The 25,347-nt window shown below is 42.8% G+C and overlaps 1 protein-coding gene across 3 annotated transcripts; it reads right to left on the reverse strand.

The window, feature by feature from the left end:
- Positions 1-887: 887 nt before the first annotated feature.
- Positions 888-25,221, reverse strand: VIPAS39 (VPS33B interacting protein, apical-basolateral polarity regulator, spe-39 homolog). Of its 3 annotated transcripts, XM_036844533.1 has the most exons (21): positions 25,115-25,212; positions 23,699-23,749; positions 22,275-22,367; positions 21,545-21,647; positions 19,603-19,746; positions 18,459-18,497; positions 18,041-18,105; positions 17,260-17,316; positions 13,561-13,653; positions 12,874-12,907; positions 12,264-12,366; positions 10,231-10,258; positions 8,790-8,863; positions 6,977-7,052; positions 6,395-6,529; positions 5,746-5,787; positions 5,333-5,422; positions 3,850-3,936; positions 3,171-3,260; positions 2,647-2,751; positions 888-1,892 (listed from the first exon to the last, which is right to left on the reverse strand). In XM_036844533.1, exons 3-21 carry the CDS (start codon positions 22,365-22,367, stop codon positions 1,872-1,874), a joined length of 1,479 nt encoding a protein of 492 aa, XP_036700428.1. In that variant the 5' UTR covers positions 23,699-23,749; positions 25,115-25,212; the 3' UTR covers positions 888-1,871. The 3 variants fall into 3 exon arrangements, with proteins under 3 accessions (XP_036700428.1, XP_036700427.1, XP_036700429.1); XM_036844532.1 differs by lacking the exon at positions 23,699-23,749 and having other exon boundaries at positions 25,115-25,221; XM_036844534.1 differs by lacking the exons at positions 5,333-5,422; positions 23,699-23,749 and having other exon boundaries at positions 25,115-25,221.
- Positions 25,222-25,347: the final 126 nt, after the last annotated feature.

The raw sequence follows: 25,347 nt of genomic DNA on the forward strand, positions 1-25,347 counted from the left end.
CAGGAGCTCCACCCAGTTGTGGCAACAAAAAGTGTCTCCAGGGCTTCCCTAGTGGCGCAGTGGTTAAGAATCCGCCTGCCAATGCAGGGGACATGGGTTCGAGCCCTGGTCCAGAAGATCCCACACGCTGCGGAGCAACTAAGCCCGTGCACCACAACTACTGAGCCTGCGTTCTAGAGCCCACGAGCCACAACTACTGAAGCCCGTGCACCTAGAGCCCATGCTCCACAACAAAGACAAGCCACTGCAATGAGAAGCCCGTGCACCGCAACAAAGAGTAACCCCTGCTCGCCGCAACTAGAGAAAGCCCGCGCACAGCAACGAAGACCCAACGCAGCCAATAAATAAATAAATAGATAGATAAATAGATAAATAAATAATAAATTCTTAAAAAAAAAAGTGTGTCCAGATATTGACACGTCTCCTGGGGGGCAAAATTGCCCCCAGATGAGAACCACATTGCCTTAAATCCTGCTGTGTGCCTCTGTACGAGCGTCTTCTCTTCCCCCTACCACTTCAGGGTAGGGCACCACTTCAGTGTGTGCCCCCACTCCACACAGCCACGAGAGCACAGAATCCTACAAGCTCTGAGAGAATCGTGCCCTCCCCTCACAGATTAAGATGAGTCCAGAGAGAAGGGGACTCGCCCAGCACCACACAGCTTGTCGGTGGTAGAGCTGGGACGAGAGGCCAGGTCTTTAGCCAGGGGGCAGCGCTCCCTCTGTTAACCACACAGCCCTGCTTTGCCGTAAGCACTGTTACTCCATAACCTGAAGTGTTGACAGGCTGCTGAATGCAGTCACCAAGGCAGATTTGTAGTGGTCCCAAGAGACAGGGCAAATGCTTCACTGTTCTGTACAAAATAACTGGGAGGGAAAGAGAAGGCACCAAGGAAGAAGCAGCTTTATTAGGAGTCTAGGCATGTCTGGGAAACCCAGTTCAGTCACAGAGAAGAAAGGCTAATATTGGTACAGGAATGCAGGAAACTGGCATTACAGAATATCCTCTCGAAAACCAACCATGAAACTAAAACCTCCATCTTAATAGCCTAACAGAAAAGCTGCTGAGTTTAGCCCCGGTGCAACTTGTGGAAGGTCCTAGTGAAATAATGAGATTTGTACAGAAAAGGAGAGCTTGCTCCAGCAATGCTGAATCTGAGCTCCATATAAGGTTAGGGGTCTGGGTGGGAGGGAAAGGTAAGGGGGATGCTCTCATCTCTCACACAGGGCCACCTCAGGGTGCAGGTGAGAGAGGAACCACAGTTTTTGTACAAAGGGAAGACCACGGCAGCAGAGGGACGCTGGCAATCTCTGTCATGAGGCGGAGGACTGTACAGTGTGAAGGCACCTCCAACAGGTCCTGGCAACACTGGCAGCCCTTCCTGAGGCCCCCTGGGAGAGAGCCCTTCTGGTTCTGTCCTGACTTCCTTCAGAGCAAAACTGCCAATGTCCAGCACCAAGTCCAGGGTCATAATTAGCTGAGGGGAATGGAGTGGCCACCTTATGACACCTGTACCTCTCAGTCTAGGAGACTTCCTTTCTGGAGCAGTCCCTTTCCGCAGACCAAGAGAGATCTTGCCCAATATGGGCCCAATCTAGAAATTATTCCCACCTTCACAAGAGCACCAGGTGGAGAGAGTCTCTCATGAGGCAAAGCTTTAGATCTTGCCCCTCAGATGATGGCCCCTGGACAAAAGATCGGTCTGAAGCTGTCGGTGCCCAGGTGCTAGTCTCTGTCCCACGGGTAGCAGGCACTGCCTGTTGACGATGGGCCCAAGCGATGTGATGCTTAACTCTCCCAAGAAGAGCGGTCTCTACTTTCACAGGCAGGAAAGTAAGAAATGAGGCAGGTTTCAAGGGAGCTGATGCCACTTAATTCTTCCATCGAATTTGCTGTGAAAAAAACAAACAATGATCAGTTTTTCACTGATCCTTACAGATAGGCAGAGGGAATTCAATAAAACAAGGCCCACAGCTAGGTAATGTAGGGAAAAGAAGGATGGAGGGGGGAGGTTGAGAAAAAAAATTTTTTTAATGTGGGAGGGAGTTCATTTATTTAGAGATGGATTAAATACCTATTCTGTATCTTACAAGCCTGATTCAGTGCATTTATTCTGGTTCTGCCCGCCTGAGGACAAAGATTCACTAGCTTTAGCTTGTGGAAGGTTCCAAAATATCTAACAGGGACCTAAGCTCCACGTTAACAATAAGCTCAGCAATTTTATGCTATGAGAGATGAGTCAGCTGTGTTCCCCAAATAGCTAAAATCTATTTCACCCACTTCTTTCTTGCAACAGGTAAGTCACATCCAGCCCCAGGAAACTATAGTTTGGATATTCTGAATCTGTAATGTTTGTTTCTAGACTCCCAGTAGTTAGTCCTTCCTACCTGCTAGGTTTAACAATGATCGGAGGACTACAATTGTCAGCCAAGGTCCCCACATCACCCTTATGTCATCCCACATCTCAGGAGTGATTTCTGCTGTTCTAACCAGTGCTTTTGCCCTGTAGGCCCATAGGAGACCCTTATCAAGAGATCCACAGGCTTGGCTGACAGCAATCCCATCCAGGCCGTGGGAATATAAACTCAGCGCTACTCTATGAACTGTCTACTGACACTGCTGGAGGGGTAAGCTGCAGCTGCTCACCGAGCTGTTGAGAATGGCATCAATCTTCTCCTCCTCAGCAGATCCTTTATCCACCTTGCTCCTGTACGCAAGCAACTGCTGACGATCCTTCAGGTCCCGGCAAGTCTATCGCCAAAACAGACAACAATAAAAACCACCAATCAGCCTTCTCCAGAAGGGCCTTTTTCCTTTTGTCACTCCCGTTTTGAGCTAAGGTTCAAGGAGAATCCAGGAAGCTAGAGTGGGATGACAGTGGGGTCAAGCACCCAGTGAACTGCATGCTGAAGAGAAGTCTACAGAGGTTACATGGCTTGATTCAGTTCTATGAATTCTCCAAGTGCAACGAATTTATAAAAGCAGAGAGAAACCAGTCAGAGGGCTGGGAAAATCATACAGGAGTGCTGGTCTCCAAACTAACTCTTGCCAGACCACTTTATCCACTGAGTTGAAACTGAGAGACGAACCTCAGGATCTAGGACTTGCGACTATAATCTCCCACTTTCCACTGAGGTCTAACTCAGGGTTTTCATTTCTTATGGACTCACATCAATGACGACATCATGACACTTGAACTTGGTGGCTAAGTTCAACTTTGTGTCCACATCTTCCACCAGATTGACATACTCCTGTAATATCTGTGAAAAGAAGTACTTCTGATTAATGATTCCCAGATGTACTAAACCCAGAGCTCTGAAAGGTAGAAAAAAAATCCTGAAGAAGGAAAAGAGTCAGTATCTGCTGTCTACAATTCCCACCATCAACCACAGGACTAGTTTTGCAGAGGGAAATGAGGTGGACTCCCTGCAGTACCTCCATGCTCCCCCAGGAAAGAAGGGCAGGGCCCATTCCTCCTTATCCTGGAGCTAGATACCCATGCCAGCAACACGTGTGCCCTAGATCTGACCCCGTGCTGTGCCCCCTTGCTCCTTGATGTCCTTTCTCATTAAGTTCTCTTTTTGAATCATTTGAATAGTATGTCAGTACTCCACCCGGGCTAAACACAGTAGATGCTCCTCAGAGAGGGGAGACTGGGATTACTTCTTAAGGGCAGAGGGGAACTTCCTTCCCTGGCCTTTTCTATGTCAAGGTGCAGTACAGCCATTATGCTGCCTTTAAGATAAGACCAGAGCAGGTCAAGTCTCCCATCGCTGAGCACTAGAGGCCGAAAGTTAGGTTTCCTAGAAGATCCTGTACCCTCCTCCTGTACCCTCTAAGAGCCATTACCTGGACAGGGGCACTGTTCTTGTGCAAAATTTCCACAACCCGATGGAAGCCAATGGGTGCTCTCTTCTTGGTATAGCCCAGCCAGTTCTGAAAAAGGAAGATGGGGCAGCCGTGGGTAGGCCAGACATCTGAGCTAATCTCCCTACGTTTTATGGTCAGACTAGAATAACATGGTGATGAGGAGTAGATGAATGGGAGGTGGGGGAGAGAGAAATGAAGAGAGATGAGAGTTTCAAAAAAGTCAAGGAACTCAGGAGGGTGGAAAAGAGTCAGAGGTATGAAATAAGCCCTTAGATCTACAGGCACGAATGCAGAAAAATGTCTGTGAAATATGGCTAAATAAAATAAGCAATTTACTTAACAATCCTTGTACTATGAACTTATCTGGGTAGACTAATCCTACCCTTTATATCTTTATATTCATATAAATGTTTACTTGTCAGTTCATGAGGAAAGGTCTGGAAAGCCACCCGTCAAACTTTTCACAGTGCTTGCCTTGAGGAAGGGACTGAGAAAGGAACAGGTGGACAATGGAAGAGAAACTTCACTCTTTACCCTCTACATTGTCATATCGTGTTTGATTTTGACACAGGCATATATTGCTTTGGTAGTTAATGTAGCCAATTAAATAACTAACAAAGGGGGAGAACAAAAAATTGTCAAACCCATAATGGAAAAATGGATATTTAATCATAAACTAATAGAGACATGACAACCAAATGTAATGCAAGATCCTTGACTGGATCCTGACAGCAAACAAAAACAAAAACAAACAAAAAACAGCTCTAAAGAGCTAATTTATGTGTATGATAATATTCTTATATTAATGTTAAATTTCTTGAGACTGATAATATTGTGGTTACAAATGAGATAAATGCCTAAGTAATTAAAGGAAAAGTATCATGATATTTGCAACTTACTTTCAAATGTTTCAGCAAACGAAAAAAGCATATGGCAAAAATTTTAACAAATTAGTGAGACTTCCCTGGTGGCACAGTGGTTAAGAATCCGCCTGCCAATGCAGGAGACACAGGTTTGAGCCCTGGCCTGGGAGGATCCTACATGCCGCGGAGCAACTGGGCCCGTGAGCCACAACTACTGAGCCTGTGCTCTAGAGCCCGTGAGCCACAACTACTGAGCCCGCGTGCTGCAACTGCTGAAGCCCGTGCGCCTAGAGCCCGTGCTCTGCAAGCCCCCGCTTGCCGCAACTAGAGAAAGCCCGCGCACAGCAACGAAGACCAAATGCAGCCAATAAATTAATAAATAAATAAATTTATAAAAAAAAAAAACAACCAAATTAGTGAAGCAGGTGAAGACTGTTAACTATTCTTTCAGCTTTTCTTTAGGTTTGAAACTTTGGAAAATAAAAATCTGAAGGAAAAATGTCTACCAGTAACTAGAACTTGAGACTCCCAGGAGGCGTGGGATGACAAGATGGTATTGCCAAGGCATCAGCGGCATGGAACAGTCCCAGGGCACCCACCTTTGTGGTAAAGAGGGCATCGACATCATGCCAGGCCCGAAGCTTGGCGCGAGCAGCCAGGGCTGTCAGCACATACTGTTTGTCTGGGATCTAGAAAGCAGAGGCCAGGGGAAATTAAGGAGAAGTAGAAATGCATCAGGGGAGGTGCTTGAGAATTCTGAAAAAATAGGCAAAAATATTCCCTGGTGTTGATTCTGCCTCTTAAAATCCACAAATCTCTCAGGTTTCCAAGCCCCAACACTGCTGCTGGCCATTCGGTTAAAGCCTTCCCTCACTTCCCACAAACTTACTCCATTTTCCCCTTAACCTTGAACGTTAAGGGACTTACTACTGTGCAGGGATAGAAAGCAACATCCACTCCATGTAGTTACTCTGATACTACTTTTACCAAACACTGACTAATTTATATCTACCTTAAATGTCTTCTTCAGGTTGACCGGACTGCTGAATGTGCCCTAGGATGAAAGTGAAGAAGGAATTTTAGCGGTATTTCTCAAATACTACCCATCTCCCCTTTTCTTTTCCACTACATAGACAGTCTACATTTCACTCTGTAACCATTTAAACCCGGAAATTAATTTAAGAGAAAAGCTCCATCAGGTCTAATTGGATATCACCACAACCCAGCTTAAGAGGACTGGATTAATAGGTATGGTGTATTTCCCAACTTTATGCTAATCCTATGATCATTATGATCATGCCCACCTACGGTCATTAAATTTACACCTCTTCAAAAAATTTTTTTAAAGTACCCACAAGTATCTACCCCCCGCTGCTCTTCCCTATACTGTGCGAATCCATTTGAAACGATGGACCTTTGCACAGAGACTGCTATGGGAGGAGCACTGCTGATGCCAGCTCACTGGAAGCCATGCAAACCCTTACAGACCTCTTTTCTCCTCTCGGTTCACCCCTGCTGAGAGCCGGGAAGGCTTCCCAGATGGATTGCCGAGAATTATGCGCACCCATTGTAAATAGGATACGCTGAAGTACTGGCTTTGAAATATGCTCGTCTTGTGCAGTGAGAATGTGTGGGGCCTTTCTTTCACGTTCTGCCTGTACCTCAGCCTCTGTGTAGTGGTAGAAGCAGGAGTAGAAAAGCGTCGTCACTAACGGCATGTTGAGGATAGAAGCTTTGCGGGGGTGCTTCCGGAAGATTTCAGTCTGTCCTGCTGATTCTAGATGTCGATCATTTGCCTGTGGTGGCGTGAGCCAAGTGAAAAAAAGAACAATGTCCATGGAGTAGAGGCAGGAGAGAAGCCTTTAATATTACAGCAGTTGTGCTTCCTACCCTAGGAAAGAGGCAAAGAAGAGAAAAAGAAAGAAATTGCCTAGGATAGCCCAGAGGAGCTTAAAATCCAGAAAATGATGACAGGTCCAAGTTGGATGGAGGAAGACCAGAGAAATAGTGATGAAATGGAGTTCTGGGATGAAGAGGAAATACTTCCAGGTTAACAGCAAGTGAGAAGAAAAAGGATGCCTGAAGACAATGGACAGAAGGCTACCACGTAGAGACAGAGAATGAAAGGCTCTTAGAAAACGTAACAGGAAATGACCTATGTGGGCAGAGCAGAAGTCTCCTAGCTGCTGAATGGCAGTGAGCTTTGGCACTGAAGCAGAAAGCGTAGAGACGAGGAGTCTAACCTCGATGATGATCTGACGTTCCAGGAGCGTGTAATGGTCTTGTATGTGTGCAGAATCTTCTGCTGAAAATGGCAAACTGGGAGAGGGCCAGAAGGTTAGTACCTCATTCTCTACTCAAACAGGAAACAAACCCAACTAAACCAAATCACCACTGTAAGCATAGAAAGCTCATGGGGCTTCATAAATCTGATCTCAGTTCTCCTTTAGAGCATCCCTGAAAGGCAGAGAGAGAGAAAGCAGAAAATAGAGGAGACCGTTGGCTGGGATTTTATATTTAAGGTTTTGTCAATTCGAGAGGGAGCCTGAAAGTCCACGAAATACACACAGTCACTGGCGATTCTGCTGAGGAATGAACTGGAATCCCCTCATTGTGGGAGCTGGAATGTTTGATGGACGAGTCACTTAGCTAGTGAGTGAGCCTAGCCAGCTGCCTATCATCCACATCCCCGTGAAGCACATGGTTCCTGTCATTGCTTAATGTCAATGCTTAACTCTCCTTAAGGGGCACTTACATTTGTTAGCAATTTTTTTTTTTTGAGCAATTTTTATTGGGGTATAGTTGCTTTACAATGTTGTGTTAGTTTCTGCTGTACAGCAAAATGAATCATGTTAGCCATTTTTTAATGCAGAGTAATACGGTAAAATCAAGTTACACAGCACGGCGGTATGTTTGTAGACTAGTAAAGATCTCAGAGCTCTACATAATGTCAAGGGTCCCATCTTCAACACTACATTATATTTTTACACATGAAGAAGTTGAGGGACAAATAGTGTCTTACCTAAAAGCTATATGGTAAGTCAATGAGTAAGGCCAGGAATAGAAGCCAGATTTTAAACTCCCAGTTCCCAGACCTTCCTTCAGAAAGTGCTGCCTTATTCCCCTACTCCACTCACTCCAGGAAGAATTCTGAAATTCAATTACACTCTCCCAGATAAGTGTGATCCCCAGCCAATTTTTGGAAGAGATAAAGAAGACAGCAAAAGGTTCCAGTTACTTCACTATTCTAACTTCTCTTTGTTTACGAGAGGCCATACGACGTATCAGCTCAGTAGCTGATAAAGTTAAAATTACGGATTGCATTGAAATAAACAAATTTCTAAATGTGAAACCTGGAAATCATGTCACATGAGGAATGACTGAAACAACTGTGACCACTGAACCTCGAGCAAGGTCTACTGGGTAGACTCCACACCTGTCTTGACAGATACAGGGAAGCAAGTTTTAGCTCAATATAAGGAAGCACTTTCCAATAATGAAGGCTGTCTGACAATAAAATAAGCTACTTCCCAGAGAACTGTGTGCCCCATCACTGGAAGAATAATATGAAGGGCTGGTTTTTACAGGGATTTATATTCTGAATGAAAGCTGGACTGAATCAGTAGTTCTTGGACTGTGGAGTTTCAAGGACCAGTAACATTGAAAATAATATATAAGGTAAAATGTTGCCAACTTTTTCTTTTAACACATAAGGTCACACAAAAAAAATTATAACCCATTTTTCTACCAAAAAGGGGGTGGAGGAGGAGGGGAAAAAAAAATCCCAGAATAAAAGGCAGTCTTTCAAATTAAACAAATTTAGCTTTAGGAGAAAACTCTCTACATTGTCCTTATTATTCTCAACTTACCACCTATCAGAGAAAAGTCTGTGGGGGACTAGTGTTTGGAACCACTGAATGAGATGATCATGAACGATGCTTGTATGATCCACTGTTAGCCTTTCCCTGCAACCATCTATCCATTCCACCCTTTTTTAGTCTCTTCATTGCTCTGTATAAGAGTATTTATAGTTAAAAACATTTCTCCCCCACTTACCCAATGCAGGTCTTAAGAAATTCTTTTCGTTTCTCGGGGTCCTGAATGTTCAAATGCTCTCGATAATGGGTTAGCTACAAAAAACAGAGAAAGGCTTTGAGCTATTTCTTTTCCTCAGAAGGGCAAGGTAGCTCTGTAAGTAGATATCCCATGCTTAAAAACTAAATTCTCATTACCAGAGATTCCTCTGTGAATAGATGAGGGGGCAGAGGGTGGGGAGGAGGGCAAAGAATGATTCAAAATTATTATCTCTAACTGCATTATCCAATATGGTAGCCACTAGCCACTAGTTTCAAGAAAAAGTTGTTCTTAGGAAATCTTCATATTCTATGGGGATAAACTAAAAGCAGACTATCAGCTTTGCCAATTCCGAAGTTTACAAGGTTGAAAAACTCCAAATTTATATACAACAGCATGCATGATAAATCACCTTCAATTCAGACATAATACAGAATATGAAGAAAATATGAAAGTTTTAGATAAAAATAAGTTATGCAAAACACATTTCACTGATTAATCAAACTTCAAAATAACAAACTTTATAAGAATGCTATTTGAAGAAAATTCCTTATAGTTTTGAACCTACAGAAATTAAAAATGTAAACAAAAAGTTTTTCAAAATGATTACTACAGATTCCCAATCATTTTGAGTAGATTAAGATAAAGGGTTTTTGAGATTTTCCCATGCCTTGAATATTAAGTACAAGTTCCTTTTACAAAATATTACTGAAAAACATTTTCCTGAATTATATTCTGTTGTGCAAAGAAGGTTAAAAATATATTACCACCAATGTGTGGTACAGCAACTAAAAGGACAATCCTGACATTGACGGCACTGAGAAATTCTTACCCCTGAACTATAATGTTCAACTTTTTAAATGGATCACTGAAGTCTGAATAATACAATTACATTTTGGGTAAAATTTCAGATTTATTCTTGTATTCCAGGAGTTTCTTCTCTAATGGTAAAAATCTGCCCAAAATCAATTTTAACACTTAGTCATTGAGCTCCCAGCCAAAATGTGTACTGGGTGCACCACCAGCAGCCTGACCTATCTTCCTTCATGACCTGTATCTGGTTTCTTATCCCTCTTTGCTTTCAGTATTATCTTCAGTATTAGAAGCCAAAACCCCAAAGCTCCAACAAACCAAGAATTGAAAACAACCAGAAATTAAGAGACAAATTCCAAATTGACCAGGCCAGTTTTCATTCAGCTATTAAAAAAAAAATTATTCATAAGCCTAATCAAAACAGCATATAAAAAGAAACAAAATGGTACATCATTTGGATTGTTTTTAGGCTTCCCAGATGCCTTTCTCCCCTGGATATAATCAATACCAAAGGAAAGAAAATATTCAATCAGTTTGGGATCTTGGAGGCTGGGTTTTGGCTTAGACTTCTGTTAAAGAGGCCCCCAACTGAAACAAAGGCCACACTTACCGCAAGCTCTTCTGTTCTATCTAGGAACCTGGGAAGAAGCAGAAGGGAGCAGGGCATTTTTATTTATTGATGTGTGGCAGTATAACCTCACAAAATAGGATGACTGCTCTAAAAGAAACACAATTCAAACTCATTTGCCTCCATACATAAGATAAGCCCTTCTCTTCTTAAACTCTCTACTAATCAGCAACCCCTTGAGAACACATGGTGAATCAGGTATCATCGTTCCCCCATCTACCTAGCTGAGCAAAGAGCAAGGACAAGACACTGCAGGGCACTCATAACTGTAATGTTAACAGATCTGACAGAAAGGCTCAGAGCCTCCACAAAACCTTAGCCCACAGCAGCCTTCTGGGTTTTTTTTTAAAGATGAAAACATTCTTCTCTGTCAGTACAATCTTGGAAACAGATTGTCTATACTGCCCTCTGTTGTTTTCAGGTACAGCATACAATGTGTTTGGTCTCTCCCCAAAGGTGGTAAGGCCTTGGAGAACAAGGACTTGTCTTCTGATTCCTTCTTACCCTGAATGGACCACTATAATTAACATCACTAATTTGGCATAGAGGTGATACTTAATAAAGCCTTGTTGATTAGGAGGGAAAGAAGGAAGGAACGAATGAAGGAGGGAGGGAGGAAAGGGCTGGGGGAACAACCTGTCTCGAGGAACATGTCTTCTGCAAATTCCTGGCTAACCATCTGTAATCTTCACCCTGCCCAGGTGACCTGCTTTCCCCACCTTAGGCTTCCGGGCAGCTCATCACTGTGCTGAAGCCATGGGGTAAACGAAGTTACCTTGGGCCACATGTCAGCCTAAACAGAGGTTCCAACCCCTTCTCTGATACTGAAGAAAGGACATAAAATAGTCCCTACCAGTTGAAATGAGACAGGGAAGAAACACATGATAGAAGACAGCCACCCCCAGTAGATACGCCTACCTCTTGCCTCTCTACCTATCGGAATCCTACCTAGTCTCACAGGCCCAACTCAATTCCTAATCACTTCCATGAGGCTCTCCGCAGATATCCTGACTGAAAATTATATTTGCTTCTTCTGCTCTTCCACTGTACTTCTCACTGGCATCACTGGGGACCAAGTAAGAAAAGATACATTTATTCTAGGTCTTTTGTAAGAAAATACTTAATAAATATTAATACTACAGACTAGGCATTATGCTGAGTGCTTTACACACACGAACTCTTCATCTTCATAATGACCTGTGGGGTGGGTAAAATCATCTCCATTTTACAGATGTGAAAACTGATGCTTGGAGAGGTTGAGTAACTTGTTCAAGGTCACGCTATGAACTAAGTGGTGGAGACAACAGTCAACACAGGTGCTTGACTCCAGAGCCTGGTTCTTAACCACCTGCTGCACGGTCACTTTATCACAGGTTGTGGTACATTATTAGTTATCCCATCACATTTCTTTTTTTCTTTCTTTTTTTTTTTTTCTTTTTTTTTTGGCCGTGCTGCGCGGCTTGCAGGATCTTAGTTCCCTAACCCGGACTGAACCCTGGCCATGGCAGTGAAAGTGCCAAGTCCTAACCACTGGACCGCCAAGGAATTCTCCCATCACGTCTCAATATCCTGTCTGATAAGCGTTTCCATAAAAGAGGGGCAGTGTCAGGCTTCCCTGGTGGCGCAGTGGTTGAGAATCTGCCTGCCAATGCAGGGGACACGGGTTCGAGCCCTGGTCTGGGAAGATCCCACATGCCGCGGAGCAACTGGGCCCGTGAGCCACAATTACTGAGCCTGCGCGTCTGGAGCCTGTGCTCCGCAACAAGAGAGGCCACGATAGTGAGAGGCCCGCGCACCGCGATGAAGAGTGGCCCCCACTCGCCGCAACTGGAGAAAGCCCTCACACAGAAACGAAGACCCAACACAGCCAAAAATAAAAATAATAAATAAATAATAAATAAAAAATTAAAAAAAAAAAAAAGAGGGGCAGTGTCTTCTCTTTCTTTGTATTACCGCCCAGAGTGCTTTGAACAAAGTACTTAATGAATTTTATAGACCAGATGATCAGTTCTTACCTAAAGAGGTCTAAAAGCAGCTTTTGATCCCCTATCTCCTTAAGGAAGTGAATGAGATGTCTCAGGGCAACCTGCCGCACCTCCAGCTCTCGGAAGAGGATCTCTAGCAGGCAGGAAGAAGGAGTTAGACGGGGAAAGATTAAAGCCTATTACTCAATAGGAAATTGCTCTCCCTACTCACACATTCCAAACATGATCTCCTCAAAATCCACAGAAGCTAGGAATGGTTTTCTATGGTGCCCATCCCTATGGCTCAACCCACCAGCAACATACTCCATGGTCCAGGGCAATGCTTAGCCTTTGTGTTAACTTTCAGTTCTCACCAACCCAAACATCAGGCACTGAGCATGGACTTTCACGTCCTCAAACCCACACAGCCATCTGTCTGTCCGATAAATGGAGGGCCTTTGTAGTTACTGTAGTTATCACCCTGAAGGAAGAACAACTACCCTCAGGGTTGTGATGTGTATTCAGAAGTCTCAGGCCACCCCAGCTGTCCCTAAAGTAGACTTGATGCTGGTAAATTCTGGTATGAAAGCCACAATGCCATTCTCCCTTCAAATGTAGTAGACACCTTACTGACTGAAGATTTCCCTCAAACCATGCTCACCTTTGCTCAATGTCCTCTTCAGGAAGATCAGAACCTAGAGGAAAAAGAGAACCAAGAATGAATTATCCTGTGTAACCTTCCAAACACAAGGCCCTGTCTGAGCACCTGATGTCTAGGAATAAGGCCAGCCAACTCATTAGGAATCTCTGCCAGTCTATACAACAGGTTTCTCTATGTGATAGAAGGACAGGTGATGGACATATGGAATGAGCTGTGTCTTGGAAGTCCACATACCTGTGCCCCTACTGGTGAGAGGCACCTCCCTCCCTGTGTGAGAAGCTGCTCTCATAACTCTCCTCCTTCAGATTATTTTTGAGAACACAAAGTGGCCAACCTACTGCTTCTGGGTCATAATCAAGAGTGCCGCACACAATGCATATCCTGCCAGCTAAGCCTTAGAACACGTACTTCTGAGAATCTTCCACTTCAAGAGGAAACCCAGGGTCTCTACTTGACATTACCAACAAGGACCTACTGTATAGCACAGAGAACTATACCCAATAGAATCTGAAAAAGAATACCTACATATATAACTGAATCACTTCACTGTACACCCAAAACTAACACAACACTGTAAATCAACTATACTTCAAATAAATAAAGAGATTTTTAAAAAATCTATTCTGATTAGACTTTCAGAAACTAATGAAAACAATACTTAAACAACAAACAAAACCCACAACTCACTGCAGTAATGACGTTTCCATCATGCATGCTTACTGCTTCTTCTAGGAGTTGTAGCTTGTCCTGTAAGGAGCGGAATCTTTCCAGGGAGCAGACCTGGCAGAGTAAGAACAGAACTGGTGTGCAAGGAAGAAGACAATTTCCTATATTCTTTTGTCACTGGATACTGAAGAATGGGCAAGAATAAACTAAAATGTCCCCAAGGAGAGCTTCTTTGTTTTCATACAACAGCCCCCAGCACTCTACGAGCCAAGAGATTCCCATCACACCCTCCCTAGTTGAGCCTTATGCCCTAGAAGATGCTGATGTCCTGATGAACTCTTGCCAAAGTCAACGGGTAGAGAGCTCACTTGTTCTCTTTTCCTCTTTTTCTTTAAATCTGGTTTTTCGGTTTGTTTGTTTGGTTGTTTTTTTTCAAACCCTTGTGTCGAGGGCCAACCTTCAGTAGGTCGCAGCGACGGAGCTGCTCTGCTACGAACGAGACGCCGACCCAGAAGCAGGTCGTCTACGAATAGTTTAGGACCAGGTTCCCCAGGAACGTGTGGTGTGTGATGGGCAAGGCGGCGGCCGCCTTTCCAGCGGTGCCCCATGTCCTAGGACGAAGGGCTCTCTGCACTGGACCCCAGTCCCGATGTGCCACAGGGTACGCCACGCCACTGGGGACAGTGGGGGACCAGCTATCTGAGGCCAACTTGTTCTCTTTTTAATGAGGCATAATTTACATAGCATAAAATCTACCCTGTTTAAATGTACAGTTCAGTGAGTTTTGACAATAATTCCATGTAACTACTACCACAATCAAGATACAGAACATTTCCATCACCCCAGAAAGTTCCCTTGTCCACTCTGATGTCAATACCCTTCTCCCATCCCTACCCCCCAACAACCACTGATCTATTTTGTCACTAAAATTTTGCCTTTTCTAGACTTTCAGAAAAACAGAATCATACAATATGTACTCTTTTGTATCTGGCTTTTCACTCAATATAATGTTTCTGAGATGGATCTATATGTTGTGGTATTAGTAGTTTGCTCCTATTTATTGGTGAGTAGTTTTCCATTGTATGGGCATACCACAAATTTTTTAATCCATTTACTTACTGATGGATATTTGAGTTATTTCCACTTTAGGGGCTGTAACAAATAAAGTTACTATGAACATCTGTGTACAAGTCTTTGTATGAACATATTTTCATTCCTCCTGGATTGTAAATGTCTAGTAGTGAAACTAAATGTGTTTAATTTTGTAAGAAACTGTCAGACTATTTTCCAAAGTAGTTTTACCATTCTACCTTCCTGCTTGCACTGTATGAGAGTTACAGCTGCTCCGCATCCTCCCAATGCGTGGTAAGATCAGTATTTTTAAATTTAGCCATTATAGTGGCTGTATAGTGATATCTCAGTTTTAATTCATGTTTTCTTGATAACTGATAATGTTGAGCATCTTTTCAAATGCTTATTGGCCATTCATGTATCTTTTTTGTGATATAACTAGTCAAATCTTGAGTCAATTTTTATTTATTTATTTTTAAAGATCTATTTATTTATTTAATTTATTTTTGGCTGCGTCAGGTCTTAGTTGTGGCACACAGGATCTTGGTTGAGGCATGCAGGATCTTTCGTTGCCACGTGGGCTCTTCCTTGCAGCACGCGGGCTTCTCTCTAGTTGTGGCATGTGGGTTTTCTCTCTCTAGTTGTGGCGTGCAGGCTCCAGGGTGTGTGGGCTCTGTAGTTGTGGCACACGAGTTCCAGAGTGTGTTGGCTCTGTAGTTTGCAGCACACAGGCTCTCTAGTTGAGGCACACGAGCTCAGTAGTTGTGCCTCGTGGGCTTAGCTGACCCATGGCATGTGGGATCTTAGTTCCCTGACCAGGGATCAAACGTGCGTCCCCTGCACTGTAAGGCAGATTCTTTACCGCTGGACCACCAGGGAAGTCCCCTTGAGCCAATTTTTAAATTGGATTGTTTGGGACTTCCCTAGTGGCACAGCAGTTAAGAATCTGCCTGCCAATGCAGAGGACATGGGTTTGATCCCTGGTCCGGGAAGATCTCACGTGCTGCGGAACAACTAAGCCCGTATGCCACAACTACTGAAGCCCGTGCACCTAGAGCCTGCATGCTACAACTACTGAAGCCCGCACACCTAGAACCCGTGCTCCACAACAAGGGAAGCCACCACAATGAGAAGCCAGCGCACTGCAACTAAGAGTAGCCCACGCTTGCCGCAACTAGAGAAAGCCTGCGCACAGCAACAAAGACCCAACGCAGCCAAAAAGATTTTAAAAAGTTAAAAAAAAAATAAATTGGATTGTTTATCTTCTTATTACTGAAGATAATTCATTATTTTTTATATACATATTCTGGATAAAATCCTTTATGACACATGTATTTTGCAAATATTTTCTCCCAGCTATGGTCTTTTTGTGGTTTCTTTCGTTTGTTTGTTTGAATTTATTTTATTTTATTTATTTTTGGCTGTATTGGGTCTTCGTTGCTGCGTGAGGGCTTTCTCTAACTGCATCAAGTGGGGGCTACTCTTAGTTGAGGTGCGCGGGCTTCTCATTGCGGTGGTTTCTCTCGTTGTGGAGCACGGGCTCTAGGCACGCAGGCTTCAGTAGTTGTGGCTTGTGGGCTCTAGAGCGTAGGCTCAGTAGTTATGGCGCACGGGCTTAGTTGCTCCATGGCATGTGGGATCTTCCCGGACCAGGGCTCGAACCCATGTCCCCTGCATTGGCAGGCGGACTCTTAACCACTGCGCCACCAGGGAAGCCCGTCTTTTTGTGTTTTTAACAGTGTTTTTAAAGAACAAAAGTTCTTAATTTTGGTGAAGTCCATCTTTTCAATTTTTCCCTTTCCGTTTGATGGTTTTTGTGTGCTTAGGTAATAAGTCTTTGCCTAACCCAAGGTCACAAAGATTTTCACCTATATTTTCTTCTAGTTTTACAGTTTTAGCACTTATTCTACACTTAGGTTTATGATCCATTTTGATCCATTAATTATTATGATGTCAATTCTCCCAAAATTGGTATATAGATTCAATGCAATCCCAATCAAAATCCCAGCAGCTCTTCTGTAGACACTGACAAGCTGATAGTAAAATTTATATGGAAATACAAAGGATCTAGAATAGCTGAAATAATTTTGGAAGAGAAGAATAAAGTTGAATAACTTATATTACCTGATTTCAAGATTTACTACAAAGCTACAATAATCAAGGCCTTGGTAATAGCATAAGGATAGACAAATAAATCAATCAATTAGAAGAGAGTCCAAAAAGAGACCTACATATATATGGTCAATTCACTTTTGACAAAGGCACCAAAGTAATTCAATGTGGAAAGAATAGTCTTTTCAACAAATACTGCTGGAACAAACGGAGAACCACATGGGAAAAAATGAATGTCAATTTTTACCTCACACCATACACAAAAGTTAACTCACAATGGATCAGACCTAAACATAAAAGATTGTTCTCACTCTTAAAGGCACTACTTTTCACTCTCATCCATCACTCTTTTCCCCCTTCCCCATCAAAGCAACACTAAACCCTGGAGAATCAGAAATTTTGCAGCTGACTTGTCATCTCAGTGGATTGATTTTCCTCCTGAAAAGCACTTCATTTAACAAATATAACTGAAGAGAAAGGTCAAGCTGCCCAGCTTCCCAAAAAATCTCACAAGAATTCTCTCCCCAGTGGCCTTACCTTGCCCTTCCGAAGGCGTTGCACTGTGTCACTGGGGCTCCAATCATTGCTGTAATCCTGGAATATTAGCAACGCGTGAATCCCAGGAAGTTAAGGGATCAGAATTATAAGTGTGCCCGCTCCTCATCTCAAACTCATAATCTTAGTCCCTAAAGGGAAGATATTTTGTGGAAGGAAATGGATGAAAAAACAAGAACTGGGATGGTCTTGTTCTGAGTTTCTTAAGGAACTAGAACAGAGACAATACAGGCAGGAGGAGTTGGATCATACAGGGAATGGATCAACTAAAAAACCCAGCAACGCTATGCCTATGTGGTTCAGGATTTCAACCCCTAAATGCAGTTTTGGGACTCTAAATAACGGCTTTGCCAACAGAGGGAAAGAGAGAAACATGTTCCTTTTTTGGACCTTATGATATCGTTTCTTCCTTTTGAATCGATTTGCTTTTTTATGTGCTTCATGGGAATATGAGTTCCACCAAGCTTCCAGACCACAGTGATGATCAAAAGTTTCAAAGTACAACCTAAAAAAAGGCAGCATAATGGGTAAGGAAAGTGTGCCAGGACTGAATCAGAAAATAGAGATTCTGAGTCCAAGTTCTACCATTTAACTAGCTGTGAGACTCCAGGCAAGTTCTAATGTTTAGAAATCCAGTTTTCTTACCTATAAAAGGGGTTTAAAATAATACCTGCTCAAAGATTTGAGAAAATCAAGCAAGATGACATACGTCAAGGTATGTCAAACTGTGTAAAGATATAACACAGTGTAAGATATAACTCACCCTATACTCCCCCTTGGGTCTCCCTAGCTCTGGAGCATAGCTCTTGGCAGGTGTGTCCGACAGAGCTGAAAAAGAACAGGCAACTGATTCAGAAGGGCACCATCTCCTGCCACTCCCTTCCTCTACTGCTTCCTTCTCAGGCACATTTTTTTTTTCATTTGGCCCCCAAGGCATCATTATGGCCCAAAGTAGATCCCATTCCTCCCCCAAAGACAGCATCCCTAGAAGTTATCCTTTGCCCCTGTAACCAGAATGGTCTTGACCTCCTTACTCAGCATCAGAAAATCTTTCTAATAATGATGATAGATTCAGAAGAAATGTCATCATCTAATTATCACTTGTCCCCATGACTCCCCATGTTGTACCCCAGATCAGTAACATCTCCCACAGTAATCAAGAGAAGAGGGTCAATGCCTACCATCAGAGAGGGACTGGAAACTTCCAGGTCTAGTTCTCCCTAAAGGTAAAGTACACATAAGGTCAACAGTTCAAGTCAGAGCCATTCAAACTTGGTTAAGGATGCAGTGCACATAGAACTTTTTTATGCAATATGAGAACTTAAGGCTTAGAAAAGTTTTTATTCAACTTCAGAAATTTGAGGTGCTACAAAAAAAAAAAGCACTGAGGAACAGTTTTTCAAATTGCGGTTAAAATATACATAACATAAACTTTACCATTTTTAAGTACACAGTTCAGTGGTACTGAGTACATCCACACTGTACAATCATCACTACTATCCATCTCCAGAAACTTCTCATCATCCCAAACTGAGACTCTGTACCCATTAATCAATAACTCCCATTCCTCCTCACTCTCATCCCCTGGTAACCACTATTCTACTTCCTATCTCTATGAATCTGACTATTCTAGGTATCTCATAGAAATGGAATCATATAGTATATGTCCTTGTATGTCTGGCTTAATTCATTTAGCATAATGTCCTCAAGGTTCATCCATGTTGTAGCATGTATGAGAATTTTGATCCTTTTTAATGCTGCATAATATTCCACTGCATATACCTGCCATATTTTGCTTATTCATTCTTCAGTCAATGGACATTTGGGTTGTTTCCATATTGTGGCTATGCTGAATAATGGTATTATGAACACTGGTGTATAAATACCTGTTCAAGTCCCTGCTTTGAACTCTTTTTGGTATATACCTAGAAGTGGACTGCTGGATCATATGACTGTTCTATGTTGAATTTTTTGAGGGACTGCCAAACTGTCTTCCACAGTGGCCGTACCATTTTATATTCCCACCAGCAGTGCACAAGGATTCCCAACAGAAACGCACAGGGGTAGGGAGGAATTTTGACCTACGCAAATTTCTTCAGTACCTGTCACAGGGTTAATGTCAGTTTTGTTCATCATGTTCTAGAAACCCAGTCCAACCCCTCTGAATTTCCCTCATTTCTGCCCTTCCTGATCCCCAACTGCCAGCTCCAAAGATTTTTCATCCCTCAATAATCTTTTTCTTACAGAGTAAATGAAAATTATAGCCTCAGTGGTTTTTTTTAAAAAAGAAAAGGACTCCCTGTCCCTTTAACCATCACTCTTTACCTCTAAAAAAGCTGCTCAGGGAGTAGGTAGAAGCAGGTTTGGGTAGTTGTGCATAGGAGGAGAAGCTGTTTCGGTTCTTTAGCTGTTCACGCTCATGGTTTGACCCACTATTACTAGCAGTCTCTTTGATGGACCATGAGATACCTGCAAGATAATAAGATCTAGATCAGTAATTCTCATCCAAAATAATGCCTTGGCATCCAGCATTCCAATAAACTCTAAAAGCTTTTCATCAGAGGCTCTGGTCCCTTGTCAACATGAACTTAAAAAATTGGGGCAGGGAGAAAGGACAGAATCAAATAGACCAATCAACAGAAAAAAGGGGCAAAGGAACTGAATAAATAGATCACAGAAAAGGAAATACAAGTGGCTATTAAACATGTGAAAAGATGCTCAACCTCACTCTTAATAAGAGAATTACACAAAATAAAAGTACACTGAGATACCACTGGCCCCCTATAAGATTGGCAAAGACCCAGAAGTTTGGTAATACCCTGTGTTGCCAAGGCTGTGGTGGAGAAAGGAATACTCGCACTGCTGGTGGGAATGCAAACTGGTGCAACCCCTGTGGAAGGCAACTTGGCAATATCTAACCAACACAGATACAAATACTCTCTGCCAGTAATTCCACTCTAGGAATTGATCTTTCGGACCCTCTTATATGGGCAAAATACAAGGTTATTGACAGCAATATAAACAACAAAAGATTGGAAACAATCTAAAGTTCATCAACAGTAGACTGGGTAAATAAATTATGAGAAATCCATACAATGTATACTATGCTGCTATATTTAAAAAGGAAGAGGCAGAATGAGAAAGCTCTTTATGTACTGATATGGAAAGATCTTCAAGCTATACCGTCAAGTGAAAAGAGCAGGGTATAAAGTATGCTACCACTGGTGTAAAAAAGGGAGTAAAAATATATATTCCTATATGTATTTCCAAATGCAAAAAGAATCTTTAGATGAATACACAGAAAGCAAACAACAGCAGTTGTATTTTGGGTGTCCAGGGCCTGAGAACTGAGTAGATGCATGACAGTGGGGGAGGGAAACTTTTCACTGTGTGCCTTAAATACTTTTTACTTTTTAAATCATGTGACAGTATTTCCTATTTTAAAAAAAAAAACCTTTAAAAATACGCTTAAAAGTCAGATGAAGGGACTTCCCTGGCGGCGCAGGGGTTAAGAATCCACCTGCCAATGCAGGCGACACGGGTTCGAGCCCTGGGCCGGGAAGATCCCACATGCCATGGAGCAACTAAGCCCATGTGCCACAACTACTGAGCCTGTGCTGTAGAGCCCGCGAGCCTAGAGCTCCGCAACAAGAAGCCCAGAGCACAGCAATGAGAAGCCCGAGCACCGCCCGCCAGCAGCAATGAAGGCCCAAGGCACCCTAAATAAATAAATAAATAAATAAATAAATAAATGAAAAATTTAAAAAAAAGTCAGATGGACTCTGCAAAGGTATTAAGTGGTACTATAGAACAGCTACGCAGTGAGACTTGGTGGCTAAGGAAATCAGTTCTTCCAGCCAGTTATGAGCATTTAAGTCAGCAGTTCCCAAATATGACTGCATATCAGAAGCATCTGCAGTGCTTATTATCAGTTGAGAACCCACTCTACCCCTCAACCACCCCCAACCCCAAGACCTACGGAAGCAGAGTCTCTGGAGTGAGACATAGAAATCTAATTTTAACAAGCACCCCAAATAAGTCTGAAATAGCCAGCCAAGCATTAGCCCTAGGGTAGCAGGCCTAGATAGCTGCATGGAAACTACTGCTGTATTTCCCCAGTATCTTCTCCTGGGTTAAATTTCCAGATGTATGCTCATGTGAAAATAGTTTAGCCTCATTCCCTTTCCTGACAAGTACTGAGGAGACTTTATTAGTGGTAAGAACCCTGAATAATTAATTAATCCTTCCTAGGGCCTCTTCTACTTACTTCCCACAGGTTCCCCGCTCCAGCTGACTCTCTCCAGGTCATCGTCATCATCATCATCCACGAAGTCTCGAAGGCTATTCACTGCCCGCTTGGATTCCTTTAACTGCAGACAGACATAAGGCAGGGCACTCAGGCAGTAACCACTTCTCACCTCTCTCTCTGACAGCCAAGAAGGCTGAGGAACTGGGACTTGAAGATGGCCAACATTTTCACCCTCTGCAACTGAAAGCCTAGCCTGCTAGACATCTGCCAAGAAAACAATTTGCTTTTTAGCCAACACTGGAGTCCAGTGGCAAAAGGTTAGGAGGAATCAAAGCCGCTTTTGAATTCTAATCACACTCCTGGTATTGACTTGCTTTGTAGTGAGGTTATCCATCTCTCCAAAAATGAATCTGCTCCCCCATTTGTAAAATAGACACAATAAAGACAAACTTCCAATCCAGTTCATCCTTCAAAAACAATAAATTATATCACACGATAAAAGACTTAGGGTTCTTGAAAAAAAAAAAACTCAAAGAAATGAATCATCTTAAGAATGTAAAGGAAAAAGGGCAGACAGTTGGTTTTTACAATCCCCCTCTTTTCTCAGGGTTCTTTTCCATGAAGATTTTTCTAAAGATCTGACTGAAAACACTTCTGAGCCTCATGGAGACAGGTTACTGAGGATGCAAGGGGAAGGGTGCACAGTGGAAGAGAGTGAGACCTTCAGCAATTGTTCATGGAAACCCACCTGTGAGAGCTCATCATCATCGTCATCAAAGGTGAAAGCCTTGAACTTGGAGCTATTCCAATACTCCTCCTCATCACCCTTTGTCCGATTCATCTGGAGTGAGAGGAAGATAGATATATGTCCCTTTCTGGATTCCCCTCAAAAGAGCTCCAAAAGCTTTAAGTTCCTAGACTACAAACTCCCCACAGTAATCAGGGATGTATGAAAGTGTCTGGTAAAGCAAATACTGAACATGCCATATAAAATCAGATCCTTGGGTCTCCAACCAACTCATACTTTTGATCCTCTGATTACCCATAAGTAGTCATTCATTCCTAGAGCAGCTACTTTCTTCATGGCACTCTCTCAGGTGCTGGAAGGAAAATTTAAAGTACAAAAAATAGTCTCTCTCTGAAGGACCCTACAACAGAACTCGGGTATTCAGCATAGGTTATGTATAAAGGTAATAGTACAAAGCAGGCAAGTGTTAAAAGAATGCATCACGAACTTTGCTGAATATCCAAGATCAATCAAAGCATGAATAAAACAGATAATAACTGCATTCAGGTACTCAACATATATCTATTGAGTGCCATCTCTGAGGCACTGTTCTAGGCTCTAGGAATACTACAGTGAATAAAACTGACATATATCTTGCTCTCATGTGTGCTTGTTAAATGCCTGAAGGCAAGCAAGCAATTAAAGGAAGCTAAATTATCCCCCTTGTATCTTCAAATCATGATTAATTTATTAACAAGTATTGGCCAAAATGTGGGAAATGAGGGCATGGCCAAAAAAGTATATAAAGAATCAGTCAAAACATGACAAGTCCCTCTCATAACTACTCTAAAATTAGATTTCACCCTGAAAAAAAAGTTTTGCCTTAGAATTACAGACTAAACTATCAATGCCAACTGGATTAGAGTGAAAACTGATGTAAGCCAAGAACCAGGTACGGAACCTTCCACAGCACCCAAAATAACTCCAAAGGCTACAAAGTGTCAAATTCTAAAGTATCAATTTGCTTTTTCTTTCATCTCAGTAGCACCTTTCTCAACAGAAGGTTAAGAAATACTCATCATGGCAGCCCCATTGAGGCTCCCAATGGCCCTTAACATACTCTGCTCTCACTGTGTTTTCAGGGGATCTAGGGATGGCAAAGGTAGGATGACAATTTTTTACTATCTGATCCTTTCCCATTGCGGACATCACTAATTGATTTCTACTGAACCCAAATATGGCTTAAAAATCTTTTTGTATATTTAATCCAGGGAGTCAAAAGCAAATAAAAAAGCTAGCAGAAACAATAAAATCATCCCTTATACTGGAACAAGCATAGGCTTTGTAGTCAGGCGACTTGAATTCAAATGTCGCTTCTCCAATTCTGAGCAAACTGGGTAAATATTGTTATTTACTTCTAAGCCTTGGAGAAAGTGATATCCTACCTCACAGGGTTGCAGTGAAGAATAGGAGTCAAGAAACAGCTAACAAGGTGCCTAGTAAAATAAATACTAAATGTTAGTTCTTTTTAGTATAGGATATCTTCTGCCATCTTTCTATCTCGGCCATCTGCGAAATTTGGGCGTAACAATAGAAACCTACCTTTTAAGACTGGTGTGAGGCTTAAACCAGTTAAAACAATACATGTAAAGCACACGTGCTGACAGAAAATTAATGTTCAGTATTAATTTTTATTATTAATAAATCGCTATCTTGGAAAAAGCTAGAAGAATATTTCAAAGCACTCCTGAAGCTTAAAAAAATTTTGATACAAAAATTCTGAGTAGCCATCACAAACACTGAAGGTGTGCATACAGCAGGTAAATGCCTCTGGTACAGATGCCGGTTTATAAAGCACTTTGTAATCCTCAGAACAACCCTGTAACGTAGGCCTGGCAGATTCCATTTCACTGATGAGGGAAATGAGACACAAAAGGATTCATTATCAAAGTATTAAGCTAAAGCTAGCTGCTCCTAGCTAATCCAGGTTTTCTGTCTCCTGGGTCATTTCCACTCTGATTTGCATGGTCCTTTTATCACTCTAGGGAAAACGAGGGCAGGTCATTACTACAGTAAATAAATAAATGTAAATATCTACGGATAGGCATAGAATGTGTCTAACAAACCCAAAAATCCACCAGAGGATTTCTGGAATCTTTTTTAACCATGCAACAGCAGTGGACATCTGACACTAATCTGTACTTCTAGCGCCAAGTCAGAACACAGATTTACTTAGCAAGTAAAAAGATAATGATTTAATGGTTCTAGAATTTATAGAGCAACCAGGTACAATTTTAAGAGGGACTGAGAAAGCTGCTTCAACATGATTTAAAATATTTCAAAGGCTTGTCCTTGTCACTTGTTTACTGAGATCCCACCATATAGGGTAGTAGATCCGAGGGAAGAACAGGAACACGACAAAGAAAGGAAAACGATTCAACCAAAAATATCTATAACCAACACCCTCCCGGCCTTAGGACACCCCAGAAACCAGCTACTGAGAAGTTACATTCGGATTCATTTATCATTTTTAGAGCCAGGCTACGAACTGAGACGAGGAAATGTGGGTTAAACTAGGAAGACTCTACGGGCGAACGTCCAGGAAACACGGATCAACCGCAGTGGCCAGAGCCCAGAACCCTGGTACAGTAAATGCTCGTTCAAAGTCAGTTGTCCGGGCTCACTCGCGGCCCCAACCCCGAGTGGACAGCGGCTCCCAGCCCACGGGTCGCCGGGACCGGAGTAACAGAGTCAGGCCTGGGGGGTCTAGGGACGCCTCAGAGAACAGGGTGAAAGGATATGGATGCGGAGAGGCTTGACTTGGCCAGATATGTGGCCCAAGGGCTTTGGGACACCCTCACCTCTTCCACACCGAGCCCTCCCTCTCAGGTCAGCGTCAGAGTCCTCAGCCTTTGGACCGGCCTTTCTAGACAGGCTATGCGGCATAGAAAAGAGGCGGAAGGGGATAGTCCCGGGGAGAGGCGATCGGCTGTGTGGGTGGGGACCGTGGGGTCAAAAAAGCGGTCGCAGGGCATGCTGGAAGTTGTAGTTCCTCCCGCCTCTGTCATCGGGCGCTGCCTGGACGGGCCACAGG

This window comes from Balaenoptera musculus, chromosome 2 (genome assembly GCF_009873245.2).
Source record: "Balaenoptera musculus isolate JJ_BM4_2016_0621 chromosome 2, mBalMus1.pri.v3, whole genome shotgun sequence".
Classification (NCBI taxonomy): domain Eukaryota; kingdom Metazoa; phylum Chordata; class Mammalia; order Artiodactyla; family Balaenopteridae; genus Balaenoptera; species Balaenoptera musculus.

What these genes read in the sequence shown, in the direction of transcription:
- VIPAS39 (XM_036844532.1), bottom strand. Translation starts at nt 22,367, where the DNA reads ATGAATCGGACAAAGGGTGATGAGGAGGAGTATTGGAATAGCTCCAAG. An exon ending in ACCTGAAGAAGACATTTAAG is followed by an intron (nt 5,423 to 5,745) that starts GTAGATATAAAT and finishes TCTGCTTTCTAG; the next exon opens with ATCCCAGACAAACAGTATGT. An exon ending in GTCATGATGTCGTCATTGAT is followed by an intron (nt 2,752 to 3,170) that starts GTGAGTCCATAA and finishes TTTTGGCGATAG; the next exon opens with ACTTGCCGGGACCTGAAGGA.